Source organism: Chanos chanos, chromosome 1 (genome assembly GCF_902362185.1).
Source record: "Chanos chanos chromosome 1, fChaCha1.1, whole genome shotgun sequence".
Classification (NCBI taxonomy): domain Eukaryota; kingdom Metazoa; phylum Chordata; class Actinopteri; order Gonorynchiformes; family Chanidae; genus Chanos; species Chanos chanos.
The window spans coordinates 11,015,014-11,033,993 of record NC_044495.1 but is presented as its reverse complement, the minus strand read 5'-3'; the positions used below and the strand labels follow the sequence as shown (position 1 = coordinate 11,033,993).

General features: G+C 38.9%; 2 protein-coding genes across 3 annotated transcripts; both read left to right on the top strand.

Annotated features, from left to right (window-relative positions):
• Positions 1-169: 169 nt before the first annotated feature.
• Positions 170-6,732, top strand: galcb (galactosylceramidase b). The gene is made up of 17 exons (XM_030778725.1): positions 170-310; positions 426-494; positions 604-667; positions 826-939; positions 1,122-1,261; positions 1,378-1,416; positions 2,826-2,956; positions 3,124-3,279; positions 3,557-3,681; positions 3,771-3,898; positions 4,200-4,289; positions 4,440-4,529; positions 4,981-5,125; positions 5,295-5,475; positions 5,951-6,114; positions 6,245-6,321; positions 6,447-6,732. The coding sequence occupies exons 1-17, from the start codon at positions 170-172 to the stop codon at positions 6,588-6,590; spliced, it is 1,998 nt and encodes a 665-aa protein (XP_030634585.1). The 3' UTR covers positions 6,591-6,732.
• An 864-nt stretch (positions 6,733-7,596) lies between these two features.
• ak7b (adenylate kinase 7b) lies at positions 7,597-13,208 on the top strand. 2 transcript variants are annotated; one of them, XM_030783118.1, is made up of 18 exons: positions 7,597-7,689; positions 7,851-8,033; positions 8,265-8,373; positions 8,471-8,565; positions 8,668-8,778; positions 8,948-9,031; positions 9,129-9,217; positions 9,316-9,406; positions 9,505-9,582; positions 9,765-9,914; positions 10,056-10,184; positions 10,855-10,957; positions 11,125-11,253; positions 11,370-11,420; positions 11,580-11,777; positions 11,930-12,150; positions 12,583-12,741; positions 13,170-13,208. In XM_030783118.1, the coding sequence occupies exons 1-18, from the start codon at positions 7,597-7,599 to the stop codon at positions 13,206-13,208; spliced, it is 2,112 nt and encodes a 703-aa protein (XP_030638978.1). The 2 variants fall into 2 exon arrangements, with proteins under 2 accessions (XP_030638978.1, XP_030638984.1); XM_030783124.1 differs by having other exon boundaries at positions 8,948-9,035; positions 9,133-9,217; positions 11,376-11,420.
• The last annotated feature ends 5,772 nt before the right edge of the window (positions 13,209-18,980 follow it).

Sequence of the window (18,980 nt, the reverse complement as noted above, 5' to 3'; positions counted from 1 at the left end):
TACAAATGCACAGCACATTTTTTTCAGACAAGCTACGAGTAGTTCAGTTTAAAGGCACAGCGATACATATCCACCTTTACTACAAGTTGTTTTATCACGTGCTAAAAGGAGGCGGGGAAACCTAACCAGCATCCGGAAGTTATTTGTGCTGAGCGTGCGTTCGGCGAAAATGAACGGTAGAATAGTCTCTGCTTTTGTTGCAATCATACATTTATATATTTGTCCCTGTTTTGGTGAAAACTACATTTTGGATGATAAAGTTGGATTAGGACGAAAGTTTGATGGTATTGGTGGTTTAAGTGGTGGAGGGGTAAGTTAATATTTTAACGAACTTCCTTGTTCATAACTTGGGAACTTTGGACTACATAGGTAGCCCATATTCTTGATCACTGTTAGTGTTCCTAATATGCTCACTCTTATTATAGGCAACGTCCCGGCTGCTTGTCAACTATGCAGAGCCGTATCGTAGCCAGATACTGGATTATCTGTTCAAGGTGAGGTGTAATTTATCTAACACCCCATTAGAATGGAAAGGGTTTATGACAGAAGGGTCATGTGAGTTTCTGTCATTACTTCAGCTGATCTCTCATTTTGCATGTTTAGCCAAACTTTGGAGCCTCCTTACAAATTCTGAAAGTTGAAATTGGAGGTGATGCACAGACCACAGGCAAGCATGAAACTTTTTTTTTTCTTTTGATAATAAGGACAACATTTATTAAAGCTTTAACAAGTTTTCATCATCGAATTTCTTAATTAGAGCTAATTCATTCTTGTGTATAAAATTATAAGACATTATTCACAAGGTCACATGTTATTTGTTTTCAGATGGAACAGAGCCTTCTCATATGCATTATGAAAATGATGAGAACTACTTTAGGGGTTATGAGTGGTGGCTGATGAAGGAGGCTAAGAAAAGGAACCCAAATATCACTCTTATAGGTATTTGTCATTTCCATGCTTATTGCTGAAGAGTGTTTTTTTTTTGTTTACATATTTCCTTGACATTAGATGTGCAATTAAAAAGATGTCATCTCCATGTTTGGTTTGTCTGATTAGTGAGTTAACAGAGTTTTACAGTAATGCTCAGTGATTACTTCTTTCATGTGTTCTGCCATCCAAAGGTTTGCCATGGGCTTTCCCTGGATGGGTAGGGCATGGGAAGAACTGGCCATATGACTTCCCAGACATCACCGTCTCCTATGTTGTGTCTTGGATTATTGGTGCAAAACAGTACCATGACTTGGACATCGATTACGTTGGGGTTAGTCTAATCATTCTATATCATTTTGATCCTTATTTTATCCAATTAGACATCTTTCTTTACATATGTTCTTGTCATGATTTTGAGCATTTCCTGTTATTTTGAATAAAATATAGATATGGAATGAGCGGAACTTTGACAGCAAATATATAAAGGTCAGTATTGCTCAATTTGAAAGCAGTTTTAATAATCATTCATCAGCTATTCATATATGTCTTGCACATAATTGCGCACAACTTGTTCTGGATCCTAACCAAAGCTGTGATCAGTAGGGATGCAACGGTACACGGTATGTTGTCGAACCATTCGGTACGCCCCCTACGGTTCAATATGCACACATGAACCGGGGTATAATGGTATGCCTGTCATTTTCCTATAATTTCCAAAATTTGCTATTTGCACTGCCGACTACACGCATGTTGTACATTCAGATCCACAGAACATCTCTGGAGCCTATTAAAATTTCCCTGGAGCCTATCGGCACTCTGTGTGCTAATACAAGCTGGAGAAGCTCAAGGGGAGGGGACGCTCAAATCAAATATTCTCTCAGCTCCAATGTGACAATGGCAAATTTGAAGAGGCACCGTTGTCTTTCAAATCCGCTGTATGGGAAAATTTTGGATTTAGCGTTCAAAACGATGACAATTGTAAGAAGACCATAAACAAGCAAAGTACAGTCTGCAAGCATGGCTTTGCCGCTGTCAGCTACTCCATTGCTGGTGGAACTTGAGCAAGGAGAGTCCACTCGTTAGCCAAAACACAACAGTATCTCGCTACTGCCCTCTAACAATTTGCAACAAATTCAGAAAAAACATAAAAGAAATAACAAAAGCAGGGGGAGTATTCATAGCCAAAGATTTGCAGCCCTGTTCGGTGGTTACTGTTTATGTTATTGTTACATTTAATATTGCCTATACAAGTATGTACCCTGTTTATTTAAAATAGAGTTTACAGACAAAGTTTTCTTTGTCTGTAGGCAAAATATAGAGTTCTTTATTTAAAGGGTGATGTGTTTTTTTTTTTTTCTTAAATATAATGATAGCGAAACCGTACCGTTACCATGGTCCAAAAAACAAGAGACGTACCGAATCGTGGGCCCACTGTACTGTTGCATCCCTAGCGGTCAGTGTTTGATCACAAGTAAAAGAGAGGTGTCCTGTGTGCTCAATGCATGTGACTGCTCCCATTGGCAGTTTTAGCACTGGCTATTGGTTGTGCTAGTAAATTTGCTTAGTAAATATCTACTCAGTGCTACTCACATGATTTTGTCAGGGTTTTTTTTTGCCCTTTGGCAGGTCTTTAGGTCACATTATCATTTTGTAATCAAGGTTTTTAGCATATCCTTTCAAATGATAATAGGTTTCATCACAGCAGAGGAAAATTTGAAATGCCACTTCTAGTAGAGAGTTTTACGTAATTAATTCTTATGTACATGAGGTTTTGTTGATGTCTGCCCCCCACCCCCTTTACAGTTTTAAAGATATTACACCCTGAATCTTTTTAATTGGCATTGAGTGCTGTTTCAGTGTCGCTCTCACTGTTGTCTTTGCTTGTCCTCTGTCAGCTCCTGCGATACACACTGGATAAGAGTGGTTTGGAGAATGTCAAAATCATTGCCAGTGACAACATGTGGGAGCCAATAACATTTTATGTCCTCTTAGATCAAGAACTTAGAGATGCTGTGGATGTCATAGGGTATGAACATTCACTTCCTCTGGACCTTTACAGTCAAACCCTGACAGATCACTGCATATTGACTCATTTACCAACATATATGATTTACAAATCTATTCATACAATACGAAACAGTTGTTGTTGGGCTGAAAAGTGATTTTGGAATTGCTATATATCTTTTTACCCAGGGCTCATTACCCTGGAACCACCGCAGTGGAAGAGGCTCTAAAGACGAACAAGACGTTGTGGTCTTCAGAGGACTACAGTACCTTTAATGATGACGTGGGTGGTGGATGCTGGGCCCGGATTCTCAACCAGAACTACGTCAATGGCAAGATGACGGCGTATGTTCACACATACAGACACTTAAGTGTTATCTTCAGAAAAAGTTCAGTAGAAGTGTCCCACAAGTTCCTCACCATGTCTTCATGAAACTGTTTCATACTTGCGTAAAATTGTGGTGAAGATAAGGATTACGGGAAAGGGTTTAAAGTGAAGGGGTACTAGTGCAACAATGGTTCATAGCAGCACTTTTACTTAAACTATAAAATTATTACATTGAAAATAGTACATTGTAATACTAAGTCTCAACATTTTGTGTAATCAGCAATTTTGTTTCAGCACCATTTCTTGGAACCTGGTCGCCAGTTATTATCAGGATCTTCCATTTGGACGAGACGGGCTGATGACTGCTCAAGAGCCATGGAGTGGAAATTATGTGGTTGAATCACCGATTTGGATAACTGGTAATGTTACACATTATTATGATATCTGGTAACACAGAAAAAAATAAAGATTCATATATTGCTCTGATGAGTGAAATAATGTCTTCCAGCCCACACAACCCAGTTCACTGAGCCTGGATGGACTTATCTTCAGACTGTGGGACACCTCAAACATGGGGGGAGTTATGTTGCTTTAACAGACCAAAAGGGAAATCTCACAATTGTCATAGAAACCATGGTAAAAATTCTCTTTTTAAGCCATAGCAGTTATTTTCCTATCACGCTATTGGTTCTTATTTTGCTATTTCAGCTTAGCTAAATAATTCTAAATGTTTTGTAATAAACCAGCCGTGTTTTAATTCTAGAAGCTAATCATTTAAGCTCTTCCCTATCAACTATTTTTTTTTTTTTATCTAAGACTTAAAGGACGCAGGATGTTTGACCCAGACAATAATCTCAGTCTTTGTATTTCATTTTGTATTTCAATTGTAAATTGTTCCACTTGAATCTTGAAAAATGAAAACACTCTTCTTTTGTAGACTCATAATCACTCCATCTGCATCAGACCTCCACTTCCTGCCTTTACCGTTGCTGCCCAGAATGCTACCTTCAGTTTAAAGGGATCATTTGTAAGTTGTTCTGCTAAAGTCTTCAAATATTGCTTCATCTCAACTGAAAGAGAACCAAACCCACCCCCCTTAAGCATACACACACACATACTCACACACACACACACAAACACACACACACACTTTCTACAGAATATTTTTTCTTCACAGGGTTCAGTCACTCAGCTCCAGGTGTGGCATTCAAAGTTCAATTTCAAAACTAAGAAGCCATCATTCTTCCAGAAACTGGACCCAATCAAGGTAAACAGTGTATTTACTATTTCTTGTCTGAAAACATATCCTTAGAGAAATTGATGATTGCTTCTCCTATTTCAATCAAGTGTTTGATATGGAAATGACTTACAGATACAATTATACTTAGAGGTATGATAACATAAAAAATGACATAGTGTTTGCTCTATTTCTGTCATATTGTCACATTATTTAAAATTCAATTTGAAAGCTGAAAGAGTAAGTATGAAGTGGAGGGGATATAAATATATCTAGTCCAGTGTTTTGCTTTTTGTTTTTTTTTTTGGTTCATTTTATTTGAGCAGAAAACTGGAAATATACTGTGACTAAAGTTTCAGTATTACAATATTTATATTTTCCCTCAGTATTATCCAAAATTCTGTTTTAATTTCGATTAGCACAAAGAAGTAAAATACCGTATTTCCAATGAATTTTCTGCTAAAACCTCGGAATACCGTAGATATCCAACGGCTCCTTCACCTTAAGCCTGGATGTTGATGAAGTTTACACTTTAACCACATTAACCACTGGTCAAAAAGGGAGTTACCCAGAACCACCAGCCTCTGCCCCCTTCCCGAAAAAATATAAAGATGATTTTAATGTCAGTAAGTATGCCAAATATATAGATTTATTTTTTATGTATGTCATATTGTTTTAAATGAGATGACCTCCGTAAATGGAATGAACCAGAACATTTTTAATCGTAAATGAAAAAAGTAAATCAGTTAAACCATTATTATTTTGTTTAAATTCTCCTTTTTATTCTTTACAAAGAAAACCCATCCTTCACCGAGGCTCCAAACTTTGCCGATCAAACGGGAGTTTTTGAGTACTATATTAACCTGACAGACCTTGGTCCTCATGTTTTCACGCTGCGTCAAGTGGTCACTCAGAGGCCCGTCACATGGGTTGCAGATGCAGATCAGACAATCAGTGTCATTGGTGATTATAAGTGGTACGTCAGTGATATAATGCCCTGTTCTTCCCTTTTGTTACTTTGATTGAAGTGTTACATGGAGAACAGCCTGTGCTCTTGAATTTTGATTGCTCAAATGCCAATGCCTCCCTAACCTCCTGAGCCCACCGAGAAAAATTCATCCAAGCAATGCACTTACGTTTTTAGTGGCATTCAGTTTCAGTTTCAACAGGAGATTAAGATTATCAACAATGTTTAGAAAAAGTCTTCATTTTGAAATCTTTCAAGTCTGAAAATCAATAAACAGCAGCAGTGATGATAATAAATAAACAAATAAATAAAACCAGGCAAATGGTTGAGAAAAAATGGCATCCACTTCATATATCACATCAAATAGCTGTTTTAAAGTAAATTAGTATGAACCTAAATTTAGAATAGTTTTATTTTTGAATACTGACATACACTACATGCTTGTTTTACGGAGTCATGACATTCAGCTGATTGTAATTTTCAGGCAAAATCTGACAGTCATGTGTGATGTGCTCATGGAGACTGAGAGAACTGGAGGAGTGTTCATTGCTGCCAGAGTGGATAAAGGTGGAGGTCTTGTCAGAAATGCAAAGGGAATCTTCTTCTGGGTATTTGCAGATGGCTCATACAAAGTCACGGGTGATCTCAGTAAGTGTTTAAATGAGGGAGTCCTCCGAACATGCTCTTGATTAGCACTAATAAATTAAACATGACCAAAACTGAATGCTTTTGTTCTGAATTGAAATGTATATGCTGACTGGTGGTTTTGCTCTAAAAGGTGGGCAAACTGTGCTGGCTAAGGGATCATCTGGAACAAAAGCCCACGTTTGGTATACACTATCTCTGTCAATTCAGGTTCGTCCCACACCATTCATCAGAACATTCAGTCTTTCTTTTTTTTTTTTTGTATGTGTGAATGTAAATGCTTTTTGCTTCTCGTTGAGTTACATTTCTTTTGGTTATTGATTGTTTCTTTTTAGGGGGACCATGCCTCTGGAGAGCTCAATGGATTCCCCCTGTGGAAGCTCTCTGTAGATTTGGTGCCCAAGAATGGATGGACTGCCATAGGCACACGGTCATTTGAACTAGCTCAGTTTGATAACTTTTCTGTTCAGGCAGAATGATTTTGTCTTGTCTTTGAGCCAAAGCTGTTGTCTCTCCTAAATATATTAATTAATAAATCTGAGTCTATTTAAACCTTTAATGTGAACCCAGATCAAAGACCTAATTGTAGGTTGATTTGTTCAAAGCACTGAAGTGTGTGTGTGTGTGTGTGTGTGTGTGTGTGTGTGTGTGCGTGTGCGTGCGTGAGCTTGAGAGAGAGGGAGAGAGAATTATGTTTGTTTCATTTTTCCCAAAGTTTTATGTATCTGAATTGCTTACTTGATTACATGAATCACTGTTATGTGTAATAAATTTGTATTTGGTATTATAACATGGCGAGAGCTGCTTTGAAGACAAAGAAAAGTTACAAGGCAAAAAGTAAAAACACAGCAAACAATAACCAAGGGTGATAAGGACATTACCAATCAAGCACCCCCCCGTACATTCTATATACCAGTGCCACGCGTGGAGAACTTTTACTAAACTATTTCAGATTCTGCCACTCAGAGTGATCGCTGTAACCACTGAAATACTTAAAACAGGGTACATGTAGAACAATGCGTGCTGGAATTATATAAGGTTAGGGCTAAAATTCAAGCCTACCAGTTCTCTGTCCTACCAGCGACGGGCAACCATTAGCGCGCCAAACAATTTGGAGCGCACCTTTGTTCTACCAGGAGGATGTTGCGCACCTATTAACCAAAACCACTGTAGCCCAACCCGGTCACATATGTAATAAAAATAAATGAATCTGTTGCATTCTCGTGATTTTTTAATGGAAGATACGTTAAGTGATTATTGTGCCTGACCAACTTGTAACGGTTGTTTTCGTCTTTTTGTTGTTTATTGATTGTTTGCGAAAGAGCATAAATGTGTCATTTATTCTCTGCCAAACACAATTAAAATCCATGTAGTTTTTCACTAATGAAACAAAAATGTTGTCTGAGCCTCTGTTTGCGCAAATTTGTTGCAGCCATAAATCGCATGAAAGCGTCGGTTGCATAGCAACAGGAAACCATCAACAGGATGGCGGATGAGAAAGTGGAAACGTTTCGTTACCTAAATAAGCGTGTTTTTGTCAATAATGTTGACACATATGCGTCGAAGTATGTTGCAAAGGTGAGATACATTTTATATAGAGAGTTGTATAAGTTACTTCAAAGTAGCAGTAACCTCAAAGCACAGCCACAAGGTTTGGCTTTCTCGATAACAACTTAATAGCTAACAATAAAAGTCGATTACATTTTGCTTTAAAGTTAAAAATAATGACTTATTTATAGTTCTTGCACTCCTGTGTTGTTGGAGCGTCTCTGTCTGATGATACTGAACTTGAGATGGAAGAAGAAGAAAACAAGCTGTCCCCGCATGATGAGCCAGCAAAAGTCAAAGGAACCTTTCAAATTGTTGGAACTTTAGCAGACAAAACAGGGGAAAAGTCCAGTTTTACCACGGAGGAGTACAGAGTAAGTAACACCGGAGAGCTGACAGACGGCCAGCTGTCTGATTTAGCTTTACACATGTTTGAACATAAGTGTTCCTCCAGATTCGCTTAGTGTCAGGGTTAGGGTTAGGGATGAAATATGCAGTTCTTGCATAGCATTCTTGATACTTGAAAAGAAAGAAGTCTGAATTTTTAGTGTTTCTGACTTTCGTTGTTACTCTTGTTATTATTGCAATTGCTGTTGTTCACACAGCACTTAAAACGTGAAGAACTTTTGCAACACTTGATCGAGTGTGATGTCATCATTTACAATATAACTGAGTGTGCTGATCAGATAGAAGAGGCCACATGGGCAGTCACAGGTACTTAATATATTCATCAAACACTTATATTTAACTTGATACATTATAAAAGATGATATGAGTGATATTAATGATATGAATGATATCTCATTGACAGCCCTTCATGACAAATTGAACAGCTTTCCCAGTCCAAAGATGTTTATACTTATATCAACGATTATGACATGGGCGATGAGTAAACCATCTGATCCAGTAAGGGCTGAACATGCACAACTCCTGTGTAACACACGAAATCATTTTTATTAGTGTCCCCAATGTTTCATCTAAACAGTGTCTCTTGAACCTCTGCTGCAGGATGATCCGATGATTCCTTTGACAGAGGAAAACTACAGAAGACGGAGACCACACCCCAACTTCAAAGATCACATCAGTTTAGAAAAACTCGTCGTTAAATTGGGCAAAACTGTGGGTCTTTATTTCATTTCTTAATTCAATACAGTGTTAATATGATACATTTTTATTCATCACCCTAAGCAATAATTGTGAATAGTAATTCAGCAAGATTATTTATTATTATTTTCTTGGTAGTAGTACTAGTAGTAGTAGTTGTATTACTGTTATTATTTCCCTACAGAAAACCTCTCAGTTCTCAACATATGTTGTTGCCTCAGGGCTACAATATGGAATGGGTGAACATGTCTTTCACTATTTTTTCAAAGTAAGTCATGAAAGTGTGCTAATGAGCGTACCTGTTTCTTACTATGTTTTGTGAATTGACATTTAAATATTTGAATTATATTTATTCACTTCCACAGACAGCATGGTCGGGAATGGTTCCCAGACTCCCTGTCTTTGGAGACGGCGCTAACATAATTCCCACCATTCACATCAATGATCTGGCAGGGTCTGCATATACGCTCATGCTTATTCATTAATTATAATCTAATCAATGACTCCAGCAAGCATAAACATGTTTTGATTTGTTTTGCCTTATTTTATTAGAGTTGTCCAAAATGTAATTGACCAGAAGCCAAATCTGCACTACTTATTAGCCACGGATGATTCTAAGAATACCCTTGAAGATATAATCTGGGTAGGTTTGCTTTTCTGAATTAGTAGTAGTAGTAGTAGTAGTAGTATTGTTGTTGTTGTTTACGAACACTCTTATTCAAATATTTTCTGTTTCACCAGGCTATAGCAGTAGCACTTGGACCTGGAAAGACACAGAATGTCTCAAAAGAGGATACCTTTCTGACTCAAGAACTGACAGTGCGTTGTATAGAAAAAATATTTTCATGAAATACTACAGATCTTGTAAGGAAATATCTAATTAAACTAGGATCCCCTGTGTAGTCACAAGTCCTTTTTTCTACATGATGATTATGTGGAAGAAAAAAAAAAGTTATAGCTTTGCAAATGATTTTTTTTTTTTTTATTTGATCCGTTGTCAGCAAACAGACATTGATTCTCTGTTCGTCAACCTTCGATTTGAGGCAGCCTTTCTCAAAGATAATTTCAATATCCACTGGGTCTCTGAAACTGGCATTGTTGAAAACATTCAACAAGTTGTTGAAGAATTCAGGCACACCAGGGGACTGCTGGTAATCAAGAGCACATACATTGTATAATAATCACAGACCTGTCTGAGAAAGATTGAACCTAACGACACTGGATCCTAGTTTTTCACGTGTCTTCTAGAGAAGTGTGATTTGGTGTCCTGTGGTTGTACTTTATTCTTGTAGCCCATTCGCATCTTTATCCATGGACCTCCAGCGGTGGGGAAAAGCACCATTGCAGATAAACTGTGCAAGCACTACAGACTGCATCATGTCAAACTCAAAGAGACCATTACTGAGACTCTTGATCACCTGGTCAGTGTCAGTTCACCTCAACATAATTCATTTACAGGTCTTTATTCACTTCTTAACAGCTTTGATGGACAGACCCCAGTAAACTCAGATGTTTGTTTGATGTGACACTCTTATCTGGGTTTGTCAGCGTGTGTATTAAAACCAACTCCCTGGTAACTGCCAGTAACTTGGCAGCATTAATAAACTTTATGATCATTAACTAATCTGGATGTTTTGGTCTGTAGAAATATAGGAAAAACACTTGTTATTGTTAAAATTACATGTGTTTGTACAAGATCTTTACCCATTTTTAGACATAATTTAAAAGAATTTATAACAACAAAAATATAGACATAATGATAATGAAGCCTCTTGAAAACTTCATAAATGCAAATGTTTTAATGACATGGTAATTTATAGACAATTATTATATAATTGATAGCAAGTCTTTTCAGAATATATTATTAATAGCTCATGGAAATGCATTTCACTTCACACGTGTTGTGTCAGGATGGTGTTACGTTATGACATTTATGACATGTCATATTCTGACAGTTGGTTTACAACTGAAGTACTCTATGCTACGCTTATTTCTGTAAGAATTTCACCTGTTAAGTCTGGTTAAGTATTAGCTACGCAAACTGATAAAAACATGTTGTATCTGTGCTGAAATGAAAAATGTTCCATGTAGGAGTCAGTGGTCCGCATGGGGGGAGGGGAAAAAGGTGGCGAAGACTTCAGTGGAGCCCAGGAATTCTTGGAGACCCTGAAGGAGAATATGGAGCAAAATGGAGGTATTGATGTACCTAGCTTAAAGAAACATTTCAAAATTGCAGAAGAAAACACTGTATTTCTTTCTCTTTCTCTCTCTCTCTCTCTCTCTCTCTCTCTCTCTCTCTCTCTCACTCTCACTCTCTCTGTCTCTGTTTGTGTGTGTGTGTGTGTGTATGTGACTATAAAGGTCAACTGGAAGACCTGTATGTTACCCGCATCATAAGAGACAAACTGATGTCCAAACCCTGTAGCAACCAGGGCTACATTCTGGATGGATTTCCAAAAACTTATGAACAAGCCAAAGACTTATTTTACGGTAAGATTTATTAAGGTTTGTTTCTTTTACAGTGGGAAACAGAAGAATGAATTCTTGTGATTCTGATTTTGACAGTGAGTTTTTTTTTTCCTTTTTTTTGTACGTGTGCTGTTTAGCTGAAGAGGATGGCGATGATAGTGACCCAGACAGCAAGAAAATCATCCCAGGTGAGTCAGTGACATGACTGAATCAAAATCATAATATCACCGCAGCAGTTCTGCTGATAACTTGGGATATGATATATCTGACGTGGGCCTCAGACACCTGTTGATTATCATGATAAATCCTAAGCTTTGTTCTTATGGTGTTTGCTCTCTCTCTTACAGAGTTTGTTATCTCTCTGGATGCATCCAATGAACTCTTGAAGGAGCGTGTGCTGAATCTCCCTGAGAGTCTGGTGGAGGGAACATCCTACTCACAGGAACGGTTCCTCCGTCGCCTCAATCGCTTCCGAGCGAGCAACGTGGAGGATGAGACTGTGCTGAACTTCTTTGACGAACTGGAAATTCACCCTGAGCATATCGGTAAAGCCAGAAACGTCAATCAAGACTCACTTTGACAGAATGCGTTAAAGCGGGAAATTTAACTAGACGTGAAATAACACCTACCAACCCTTTCGCATTCCACACTGATGGATCCTTGTTTATTTGTTTGTTTGTATGTTCATTCTCTTCAGAAATCACCAGCAGTGATGATGCAGAGTACCTGCTTGTTACTGAGAAAGTCATCCAAATTGTGGGCAAACCCAGGAATTACGGTCCAAGCACAGAAGAGCTGGAAGCAGAGGAGCGCAGGCAAGCAGACTGTAGACTGAGGCTACAGGCTGCAGAAAAGGCAGAGGCTGAACACAAGGAGGCCATGGAGGCTGAACAGAGAGCGGCTCGCTGGGAACAGTGGGTGAGAACAGCACAGAGTCAACCCTTATTTGACCTTAGCTCCTCCAAACCTGCACAGGTGATCAACTGTGTATCTCATTCTTAACCAGGCCAGAGACCAGTCAGCTGGTGTACAGAGTACAGAGAGTTAGCCTGTCCTGTATTTTGTAATAGGTGTTCAGCTTTTTGTGACATAGTGATAATAAACTGCTAATTCCGTAGGGGGCTGATTAAGTATTTGGTGCTTAACACAGTATTACATGTCGAACTGATTTTCCCCATTTTTGTTTTTAGTTTAGTTTTGACCTTTCTCCCTATTCAGAGTTTCTGACAAAATCAATAAATTAATAATAAAGAAACCTCTCCAAATTGTTTGTATTCATGCAGTTTCAAAATTGCTCCCTATTCCATAGAATGCATTCTGAGATTTTTGTGAGTGCTGTTGTTTTCTCAGAGCCAGCGTTTGGAGGAGGTGAAATCCCTGGAGAAGGAGTTGCTGGAGGCCCAGTCAGTGCTTATTAGGGAGTATCTGATGACCAGTGTCATGCCTGTCCTCGCTCAGGGGCTCATCGAGTGCTGCAGAATACGCCCCGATGACCCCGTGGACTTTCTGGTATGTTCCACCATCGTTGATAGTTGTCATAACATTCATGATCGAGGTATGATGTTCTACGGAGCAAAATTTATGTTTGATTGCAAACATTTTGGCTTCCCTGGCCAAAATGTATGTTTCACTTAAACTTTCCAATGATCAGTTGACATCTACTTTGTGCAAAGTTAACGTAACATCTTTCGGTGTAAGATGTGATGGAAAGTACTTGCCATTTACTGTTTTTTACAGAAATAAATTCAAAACAATAAAAGAAATGAACACAATAATGGGTAATGGGTTAGCTTCAGTTCATTTAAAATGTCACTAAATCCTACGCTGGAGTAACTGGGGTTGCCAAACTTTTGCACAGAGCTTAAATTGTATCTTTAATTTCTGTTGATTTGTTATTTCATCATGAAGATAAGATAAGATCTTTTTTTGTGTTTTAGGCTGAATTTCTCTTCAAAAGCAGTCCACAATTCGAGTGAAACACAGACATCCCCATTATTCACATGTGAAATCTACATTTATTGCAAGCTTAACATTTAGAGAGTGTTCTGTCAACTCAAAGCCCCTTTGAATTGTTAAAACTGAATAATAATTATCATTAAATGCTAAATCTCCAACATGCTGTTATTAGATTTTCATTCTAAAAGTGGTACAGAGGTCAGAAACCCAACCAAAGAACTTACTGGTTGCTTTTGAATGGAGGACTAAGGAGAATGGAAGTAAGTTTCAAATCCCTCAGTGAAGCTGAGTTCTTTGTGTTGTTCAGTACATGACCTATGCTAAAAATAACACAGATATATTGCTACTTAATAGTCCTTTTCTGCCCTAGCTGCATGTTACTGGTTAATAATGGAAAAGTGTAGTTACGTCTCAGTCAACCTCACCGCTGAAGAATTAAGAGTTAGCTCATTTGCTGATTTTTCATTTAATTTCAGGATATTTTATGTCTGATACAGCTAATTAGAAGTAAATACGAACTTGCTCATCTCCTAATTTTTGTTTGTTTACTTATGCATTTAAAAGCATCAGAAACAGAATAAAAGCTTGGTCGACTCTAGCTGCTAATTAAGGAGTTGATTTGTGTAATGCAGTTGAGAGTGCTTTGTGACTACAAAAGTAGACATGTCATGTCATAATTACGTTGATTTGTCCTGTGCTTTCAAAAGATAAATATTACAAATGGCACATAATTGACTCACTCACTAGTGTTTCCACAGACAACCCAAAATATGCATAATTAATTACAGAGGAGAAAAAAAAAACATAAGTCATGTCTACATTCTTTGGTAGTCTGGATTGTCTGGAAACAATTTTATCAGTTTATTTTCAAGAATCATTGTTTTTGGTGGGATATACTCCCACTCCCAACTGTACATTTTACAGACATTTATGGTAATACCTGAATCTTTCCACACTTCCTCTAATGCTTTCAGCTGTCAGTCTCATGTTGATGCTCCTCTTGTCACTGAAACAATTAAGAAAACCTGGATGCAATCAATATTTTTTCCACTAGAGGGCAATACATTTTATGTCCAATATCAAAAGAGAATGTGTGAGTGACCTTTTCCACGTTTAAGGCAAGAGAAGATTTGTCACTGAACTCATGAAAGAGATTCTCTTTTGAAATTTGAACAAGAGTTACACTTACTGCAATGTTTATGTTGAGACTAAATGAAGTGAATAAAACATTTATGTTGTTTACACTTGCTGCTAATTACAGTGCCGTGTCATCACATCCCTAATGTTATTACATTGTTATGTTCCTGACACAGGAGTCATATAGTGAAATTTACTTCACAAATGATTTTCATTTTCAAAATGACATGGAGTGAGGATGCAGAGTGTTATTCTGTGGTCAAGTGACCGCTGAAATATTGTATTTCGCAAATGCGCCAAATCAGGAACATGCACAGAACACTAGATGGCAGCCTTACCAAAGCAATGAAGAGAAATTCATCACAGATTCACTTGGTTGCGTCCCAAAGAACAATACGCCAAAAAGAGAAGAGTCAAACAGTATTTCTACCATGCATGGTATTTTCTTATGGCATTTTATCACGTCAGTTGCTCATCACTAAAACACAGTGATGCTGTATCTTTTGTCTATCTGGCAACAAATTAGTTCTAGGAGGGAAAAAAATGAATAAATAAATAAAATGTACAGGATACAAAGTGATCAAGACAGGCTGGTATTTTCGAAGAGACGTCTTCCTCCTACATAAAGCATACACGGTACAGGCCTGAGGTCATTTTTTGGCTAGAGAATATTTTCCCCCAAACCACACTCCTATTTATGAGGAAAATGTGTTTTGTTGCCTAGGAACAGTTTGTCTTGTGTCTCAGCAGGGGGTCTCCCTGTGAATATCATTATGTCTCCCTCCTCAATCGGCAAAGATGACACATTTTTCTTTTCTGCCAATATTTATCATTGGCTCCAATTGTTCTTTGGGCCTGTAAATGCTTTCATTGATTAAAGGGCAGAGTATGTCTGGAGCGATAACTGTCTTTGTATCAAAACAATGTGAAGGTTTTTTTTTTTTATTCATTATTTTGTTTTAGAATAAAAAGTGCTGTTTTCTCTCTTTTTAACAAATGGTTAGTCCTGCAATGATTTTCAGAACAAATGAGAAATATTGATCTTGTTTATATGCATTTGCTCAGCATTTCTGTGTGTGTGTGTGTGAGAGAGAGAGAGAGAGAGGGGAGGGGTGTGTGTGTGTGTGTGCGCGCTTCCATCGGGTCTGTCAAACTCCCTACCCTTCCCTTTTAAAAAAGTTGCAGATGAGAAAACTTGACCAAGGCAATGGTAACCAAAACTTCTCTTGCATTGCTATAACCACCTTATCACATCAAATGTCAAAATATCCAAAAAGCTAATGTAGACACAATACAAGACACAAGACACAATAACTGAATATGTTTCTGGATATGTTTTTTTTTTTGGAAGATCCACATTTGACGTACCTACCTCAGCAAAGCCTTCAAATGCTCTCCCCACTTAGTCAGGATGAACTGAGGGAGAGGGAGAGAGCTCTTTTATTTTTCCTCTGCCATTTCTTCATTAACACCGTCATGATAAGAATGGAAGGATTATTTAGAGGGCCAGAGATGGGAAGGTAATAGAATTGGATGATTGCCCTGCTTGCTGAACGAGTATCAGGAGCAGACGACAAGCGCAGAGGGAGCGCGCGAGTCCAGAGGACGCAGTGTGAAGCGGAATGGCACCAACCAAGCCTACGCTTCACGACTGATTGTATGCGGGATCGTGTTGACAGGGGAAAGAAGGAGAGGCAGCCACACATACAGCGGGGATGCTGGGAACCAGCGCCGGAAATTTATCAAAACGGGGGAACACCTCCAAGAAATGTGCATCACACAAACGTGCGTAGCTCTCTCGTGTTCCGTCCGTTCTGAAAGTCAGGGAAATTTTCTTATGATTGATGATGGTGTGGAAGGGGGGGGGGGTCATTTAGAACATTGCTCATTATTAATGGTTTCAACTGTCCTTCCTAATTGCTTACCCTGATGTCAAACTAAGATAAATTATAAATCTCCACTGACCTCCGCTCAACATCACAGCTCGTCAGCAGAACTCTGGATGCTTATCCCTTCAACTTCACTAAAAAAAAAAAAAAGATGCATGCCAGGCAGTCTCACAACATCATTTCTGTCAGTGGCTCCTAGGCATTTTTTTAAAGCACAACCACACTTTTATCCCCTTGAATCTATAGTAAATAACATTTTATATTCTCTGCCACATTCAGCCACAGACAGCATCGCTCCCACTGTCCGTGCATCTGTTCACCGTATCCCAGCGCTCGGGCTTCATAGTGGGCTGGTTCCAGAGCCCAAGCGGGCGGAGGCTTGTGGAAGCTAGCTGGGGTGGGCTCCAGCGCACGTGATGGCGGCAGCAAGAGGAGATGGAAGCCTTTGTTAAAACATCAGGTACGGTGTGGGGGGGGGGGGGGGGGGGGGGGTTGGCACAGCAGAGGCTGCCCCCATGCTGCTCTGTCAATCTGCCCCTGCCCCGTGCCGAGAGGGAGAAGGGGGCAGCCACCAGGGGGGCCAATCCTGCATGAAACCCAAATCACACCAGACGAGGGGGAAAGATCGTCCCATGCTAAATACAGCTCTCTGCCCTGAGCTGTCAATCAAGACATGTTTAAGTAATTTGAAATTCTCTTGGAAAAAAAAAAAGCATTCAAAACTTCAAGTGCTGATTTTCCTTTCCAGTGTATGCACTGTGAGCTGGAACTGAAAAAAGAACAAAAGTTTGTGTATAGTTTTCTCTCCAGGGTTTATTTTGCAGCAGATAACAGCTTGTTCCTAAACAGCTGCAAACTGTCAAAATCACTTTGAAATGTCACCTACCCAATACATAAATCATTAAATATTTCCATACAATATATTACGTGCATCATTAAATCATTTTTACTGAGAACATTATTACTAAATAACTGCAAAATTCAGACTGTATCAGGGATGTACATGTGATAATTTGATCATTAATATTTCATATCTAAATATCTCTTTTTTTCTGCAGAATTCAATGTTTATTAGGTATGTAATAGTCTTCAACATGTGCAGACTGTGTCATAACCAGCGGGTGAAATCAAAACCAGTACTGACATCTGACAGTGATATGTTTGCCCATATGGAATTTGAAATGTCTCTGCTCTCATCAACCCCTCATGTATTGAGGGCACTGTCTCACACCGTGCCTGAGGTAGTGTGTGCACTGGTTAGCGAAAAGTAATATTCAAAGGGAGCATTTTTGTTGCTTCCTCTACTTTTCTAGAAGAAACATTCAATTGTTATACACAGTTTCAGAGTATAGTTTAAGGCAAAACAAGTGAAAACATGTAAATAATTGCCTTTTAAGATATTTATACATTTTTTTCTGTTGACTTTTTTTTTTTTTTTTTGCAATTCTTTCAATCCTGCCTGTAAATGAAATCAGAGTGAAAGACTGAGGAAAGCTGGAGATGTCATTTTGTCATCTAGATGATGTTCCGCTACATTAGTGCACACAGTCAGGAGCAGACAGGGGAGTGGCCCCTACATGAGTGTGAACATCAGTGAAGATGGAACACAAGCAAAACAGGATTTACCGCACACCACCAAATCAACAGAGATTTAGTCTCTGTCGGAGACACCAGTCGAAAGAGACGACGAGAAGAGAAAAAAAAAAAAAAAAAGAGGCGTTGAACAGTTCTCTTCATTTCTAGGTGATTCACGTTTCGAGTGGGCTTGCAAAATTACTTTATGGAAAGTGGCGAAAGCCTCGGCGGGAACATTAGACTGAAAACAGCAGGGAGGCCGGTGTTTCATTAGGGAGAGAGGCCTCGGCTTTATTACAGGGATTTGGAGTTTTATGGTTATCATTATTTGCAATAGAATTATTATTCTTATATATCTGCTAGTCAGCTATTTGGGTGGAGACGTGGGGTGGGGGGGGTTGAGGAGGGGGGGCTTGGAGGAGTAGGCCGCAGATCTGTCTCTTCAGTCACCGTGACGTTCTCCATGCAGAGATCTGAGATCCTACGCAGTAGTGTCTTCTGGGTTTCCATCAGAAATTCCTCCTATGAAAAACAGAAAGTAAGGAACAATAGTATGCATATTTAATATGAGTCAGCCTTATCTTTCTGTGCCATCTCATTTTTCATTTATTAATTTATATATTTATATATATATATATATATATATATATATATATATATATTTATACTTATATATTTATTTATTCTTTGACATCCCTTTTACCTCTTCGTTATCAAGAGAATGAACATTTATACTTTACGGGAGGGTAAAGGAACACACACATGGATTCAACTCGTGACCATGTGGAATTTGAGTAAGAAAGAAAGAAAGAGAGAGAGAGAGAGAGTGAAGCAGGGAGGAAAAAAAAAAAAAAGAAAGCGAAAGCATGGTGAGGAATCTGGCGGGTGGAGGGCTGGCACGCGGACAGCATTAGCGATGCGCCTTTCTCCTCATAAATTAACACCGGGACTGGGAGGCCTCCGAACCACCCGTGTGATTTTTGTCGGCGTGGCGGAGATGGACCCCGCCTGGAAGTGGCACGCTCCCACGGAGCCAATCCCCCTCCGCCCGAGCCGAGCTCCACCCGGGCGAGATGCTGCTGCAGCGTACCACGCAAGCTGCCCGACCCTCCCTACCGGGCAGCCCGTCTGCAGCAGAGCAGTTAATAAAGAGATTGATTATCAGGCTGTCAGGAAGTGACAGTTGGACAG

Coding starts and splice junctions, on each gene's coding strand:
- ak7b (XM_030783118.1), top strand. CDS start 7,597: ATGGCGGATGAGAAAGTGGAAACGTTTCGTTACCTAAATAAGCGTGTT. Junction 9,407..9,504: donor CCCTTGAAGATATAATCTGG/GTAGGTTTGCTT, acceptor CTGTTTCACCAG/GCTATAGCAGTAGCACTTGG. Junction 11,421..11,579: donor CAGCAAGAAAATCATCCCAG/GTGAGTCAGTGA, acceptor TCTCTCTTACAG/AGTTTGTTATCTCTCTGGAT.
- galcb (XM_030778725.1), top strand. CDS start 170: ATGAACGGTAGAATAGTCTCTGCTTTTGTTGCAATCATACATTTATAT. Junction 2,957..3,123: donor GATGCTGTGGATGTCATAGG/GTATGAACATTC, acceptor CTTTTTACCCAG/GGCTCATTACCCTGGAACCA. Junction 5,126..5,294: donor TAAAGATGATTTTAATGTCA/GTAAGTATGCCA, acceptor TTCTTTACAAAG/AAAACCCATCCTTCACCGAG.